This window comes from Eimeria necatrix, genomic scaffold, assembly GCF_000499385.1.
Source record: "Eimeria necatrix Houghton genomic scaffold, Enh_scaff1551, whole genome shotgun sequence".
NCBI lineage: Eukaryota > Apicomplexa > Conoidasida > Eucoccidiorida > Eimeriidae > Eimeria > Eimeria necatrix.
Window position 1 is genome coordinate 1 of NW_013652256.1, and position 5000 is coordinate 5000.

The window sequence follows — 5000 nt, forward strand, 5'->3', positions numbered from 1 at the left end:
CGCTGCAGACGCCGCTGCTGCGCCGCCGCCCCCCCTTCGCTCAGCCCACACGCTAGGAAGCCCCAGCAGCAGCAGCAGCAGCAGCAGCAGCAGCAGCAGCAGCAGCAGCAGCGCTCTGCATGCAGCAGCAGCAGGGACTTGTCCGTGGGCCCCTAGCGAGGGCATATACCCTGTGGTGGCTCAGCTGCCGGAGGACCTTTTCTCTTAATTTTGTCTTTTTATCTTTTCTTTTTTCTTTTTATTTTTATTTCTTTTTGTTTCTTTTTCATTTCTTTTTTGCTTTTTATTTCTTTTTTATTCCTTTTTATTTCTTTCAAATTCTCGGCCTTAGAGGGCGCTGCCAGCAGCTAGCTAGCCAAGTGTGGGGCCCCACAAGTTTTTTATTTGCTGCAGCAGACGGAAGGGTGCTGCTGTGGGCTCTTTTGTGGGGTGGGGCGCAGCAGCAGCAGCAGCAGCAGCAGCAGCTGCTGCTGCTGCTGCTGCTGCTGCTGAGGGTGTTTTTGGGGTGTACGTACACCTGAGGGCAGCGGCGGCCCCACTGCTGCGGCTCCAGCTTGTGAGCAGAGGGATCATTTAATTGATTTAATTAATTTAATTAATTTAATTAATTTAATTAATTTGATTTAATGGAATTAATTAGATTAATTATATTAATTAAATTAATTAAGTTGACTTAATTGCCTTTATGCTCAGTTTAGCTTGTGCGCAAAGCAAAAAGCGCAGCAGCAGCAGCAGCAGCAGCACCAAAAGCTGCGCTGCAGCAGCAGAATTCACAACGAAATGAAATAAACTCTTTAGCAGCAGCAAAAGGTGAAACTGAATTATAAACTTTGCTGCAGCACAGCAGCAAATGTGCTCTGCTGCTGCAGCAAAATGTGCTGTAGCAGCATGACCGCTGCTGCAGCAGCAGCAGAAGCCACAGTGCCGATATGAGCTGGAGGGCAGCAGCAGCAGCTGCCGCAGCAGCTGCTGCTGCTGCACTCCAGCTCAAAAATTGAACTAGGCAGCAGCAGCAGCAGCAGCAGCATCAAAACCCGTGGTAAAACATAGACTTGGCAGCAGCAGCAGCTGCAGCAGAAGCCGCCCTTGAAATACAAACTGGGCAGCAGCAGCAGCAGCAGCAGCATCAAAGCCCGTCATGAAAATATAAACTTGGCAGCAGCAGCAGCAGCAGCAGCAAAAACATAAACAGGGTTTACCCAAGGGCAGAATGGCTCACTGGGGTTTTCTTTTTGAGGGTTTAAGGCCTTTAAGTGGCTGCTGCTGCTGCTTTTTTGAACAAAAGAGCAGCAGCAAGTCTTTAATTTGTTTTGCTGCTGCTAAATTACTTTTTAAATTTATTTTTTTTTCGAAAAAGTGCCGAAAGAAGGAAGTGACCTCGGCGGCGGTTGGGGTGTACGTACACCCCAACGCGCAGTCGGCCGCGGCCGCGTCCACTCGTCCGCCCACTAATGCGTCATTTATATATTTAATTAATTTATTTGGAGTTATATTTTACATTTTTAAATTACTTTTTAATTAAATTTCCAAATTTCCGGACTTTTCGCAGCCACCAGCAGCAAAGAAGACCCGAAACACCAGCCCCACCAACCCCACGGTCCCAGCCCTGGCCTTCCCAAGCCCTAAACCCTAGCGCTAATAAATACCTTTTTCGAATCTTAATATCCTGGCGTTTTCTCTTTTAGGGTTTAGGGTTTAGGGTTTAGGGTTTAGGGTTTAGGGTTTAGGGTTTAGGGTCCAGGTCTGCGCCTCGCCCGTGAAACCAGGCCGGGGAGGCTCTAGGGTTTAGGGTTTAGGGTTTAGGGTTTGGATCCGACACGCCAATTTCGCGCTCACTGGACACGAGGCGCGGCGCAAACCCTCTCGCCCTCTCAAGGGCTGCCAGCCTGCGAGGGTTTAGGGTTTAGGGTTTAGGGTTTAGGGTTTAGGGTCCAGGGTTTAGGGTTTAGGGTTTGGAGATGGATGGGTTCGACGAGGGTTTCGAAGACCTCTTGGCTGAAGCCGAGCAGTTCGAGGCCCCGCCAGCTGCCTTCAGGGGGCCCCCCGGGGGGCCCCCCCCGGGGGCCCCCCTCGGGGGGCCCCTCCCCCAGACTTGGGGGGCCCCTGGGACTCATATGACGAGGGGGGCCCCCTCGACAGCTCCCAGGGGGGCCCCCTGTCCCTTGAGGAGCAGCTGAGGGCCCTGCAGTCCCAGAACAGTACCCAGTGGGACCTTGGGGGCCCCCCGGGGGCCCCCCTGGGGGGCCCCCCCGAGGGGCCCCCCGCGGGGCCCCCGGGGGGCCCCCCCGAGGCGGATGAGGATGGCCAGGGGCCCCTCAAGAGGCAGCGAGGCAGTGAGAAGAGAGCGGACGCGCTAAGTGCTGCTGCTGCTGCTGCTGCTGCTGCTGCTGCCTCTGCTGCTGCCAGCCCCCTCACTCCAGCTGCCGCTCGCAAACGGAGGAAGCAGCAGCAGCAGCAGCAGCAGCAGCAGCAGCAGCAGCAGGCAGCAGAAGCAGCAGCAGCAATTAGCGTGGATGATGAGGAGGAAGACAAGTTGCTGGCAGCAGCAGCAGCAGCGCTGCAGCCGCCAGTCTTCTTCTTCGACCTGGGGCACCTGCCCTACCTCTCGCTGCTGCCCCCCAGCAGCAGCAGCAGCAGCAGCAGCAGCAGCAGCAGCAGCAGTGTGGGGTTTGCAAACGCAGAAGAAGCAGCACAAGTTGCTGCTGCTCTTCCTCAAGCTGCCCACAACAGCAAAGGGGGCCCTGCTGCTGCTTACCTGCGGAGCTGTCTGTACACCTCAAGTACGCGCTGCCGCTTCGCCCCACAGCTGCTGGCCAAAGCAGCAGCAGCAGCGCAGCAGCAGCAGCAGCAGCAGCAGCAGTCTGCTGCTGCTGCTGCTGCAGTAGCCGAAGGCGCAGTTCGAGTGCTGCCGCCCCACCCTGTGGGTGGAGGCACTGTGGGGCCTCCGGTGTACGTACACCTCATGTCTAAGGAGGAGCAGCAGCAGCAGCTTGCTGCTGCTGCTGCTGCAGCAAGAGACAGCGCCTGCTGCAGCAGCAAAAGGCCCATGGAGGAAGTGCTCAGGTGCGCCTCTCCACAGCTACAGAAGCATGCAGCAGCAGCAGCGGCTGCTGCTGCTGCTTTCGAAAGAGGCTTTTGCTGCTCTACACAGCCGAAACAGCTGCTGCTGCTGCTGCAGCTGCTGCTGCTGCTGTTGATTTGCTGCTGCTGCTGGTTTGCTGCTGCTGTGCTTTCGTGTGCTTTCAGGGAAATTATGGAGGCGCAGGCCGCCCGGAGACAGGAGACGGAGCTGCTGCTGCAGCAGCACCAAGAGAGGCAGCAGCGGCAGGCGCAGCAGCAGCAGCAGCAGCAGCAGCAGCAGCAGCGCAGCGCAACGCAGCAGTGGGTGGATCTTTACAGGGCTAAAAGGTGAGTTTGTCTTTTTGCATTTCTGCTGCTGCTCACTTCCTTTTCTTTTATTTAATTGTTTTTAATTAATTAATTAATTAATTAATTAATTAATTAATTAATTAATTAATTAAAATTTAATTTAATTAATTTTTTAATTCAATTTTCAAATTATTCCCTTTCGCAGCTGAGCTGTCTGTACACCGCGGGGTGTCTCGACAGCCCAGCAGCAAAATGGCAGCCAAGCAAATAATCCATTAAGTCATTTGACAGGGCTTATTCAAGTATTTGCTGCTGCTGCTGCTGCTGCTGCTGCTGCTGCTGCGCTGCTGCTGCTGCTGCGCTGCTGCTGATGCTGATGCTGCTGCTGCGCTGCTGCTGGTGGTGCTGCTGCTGCTGCGGTACTGCTGCTGCTGCGGTACTGCTGCCGCTGCTGCTTTGCTGCTGCTTTGCTGCTGCTTTGCTGCTGCGTTGCTGCTGCTGCTGCTGCGCTGCAGTCCTTTGGAGCTGCTGTCTCCAGACGCAGAAAACCGAATTGTCTTCCGGTGGCTGCTGCAGTGGAAGCAGCAAATAAGTGCGCGCAAAGCAGCAGCTCGTTTGGAGAAGTTGGGGGGTTTGGCCAGTTCAAATAAACCCAGCAGCAGCAGCAGCAGCAGCAGCAGCAGCAGCAGCAGCAGCAGCAGCAGCAGAAGCGGCAGCGGCAAGCAGCAGCAGCGCAGCATGGGAGAGCCGGAGCACAAAGTGGGACTTTTCACGAAAGATTTTTAATTCAAATTAATTTAATTAATTTAATTAATTTAAATTGACTGAATTAATTAAATTAATTCAAATTAATTAATTTAAATTAATTAATTAATTGCAAATGGCGGACTTTTAAACAATTCCAAATTAATAAATTTCTTTAAAAGCAAAAACGGCAGCAGCAACAAAGACAGCGAAGCAGCAAACAAGCAAAGGAAGCTGCTGCCGCATCTGCTGCTGCTGCTTCATCTGCTGCTGCTGCTTCATCTGCTGCTGCTGCTTCATCTGCTGCTGCTGCTTCATCTGCTGCTGCTGCTGCTGCTGTAGCTGCCGTAGCTGCCCGTGTTGCGCTGCCGCTGCTGCTGCGGCTGCTGCTGTGGCCGCCTAAGCTGCTGCTGCTGCTGCGGCTGCTGCTGTGGCCGCCTAAGCTGCTGCTGCTGCGGCTGCGGCTGCTGCTGTGGCCGCCTAAGCTGCTGCTGCTGCTGCTGCTGCAGCGGACTTGCTGCTGCGGGGCTGTGGGGCCGCAGGTGCTGCTGATTGGGGGGCCCCACGGCAGCGGGAAAACCACTTTAGCAGCAGTTGCTGCAGCACATTTGGGGTTTGAAGTTGTGGAAATAAATGGAGCTGACACAAAAGCTGCTGCGCTGCTGCTGCCCCTTTTGAAGGGCGTCGCCAGCAGCGGGGACTGCTACTTCCGCCCCAGCAGCAGCAGCAGCAGCAGCAGCAGCAGCAGCAGCAGCAGCAGCAGCAGCAGCAGCAGCAGGGGCGGGAGCAAAACGAAGCCGGTGCTGCTGCTGATTGACGATGTGGAGGCGCTGGCGCAGCAGGGAGCAGCAGCAGCAGCAGCAGCAGCAGCAGCAGCAGCAGAACCA

The 5000-nt window shown here is 54.8% G+C and overlaps 1 protein-coding gene across 1 annotated transcript in view; it reads left to right on the plus strand.

Annotated features, from left to right (window-relative positions):
• Window positions 1-2513: 2513 nt before the first annotated feature.
• ENH_00017030 (ATPase, AAA family domain-containing protein, putative) overlaps window positions 2514-5000 on the plus strand; it is a gene marked incomplete at both ends in the record, with an annotated part of 2579 nt that continues 92 nt past the window's right edge. The window contains 4 exon segments of the mRNA XM_013579245.1: window positions 2514-2882; window positions 2886-3063; window positions 3247-3408; window positions 4941-5000. The exon segment at window positions 4941-5000 is cut by the window's right edge and continues 92 nt beyond it. Of these exon segments, the coding sequence (XP_013434699.1) occupies window positions 2514-2882; window positions 2886-3063; window positions 3247-3408; window positions 4941-5000 (769 nt within the window).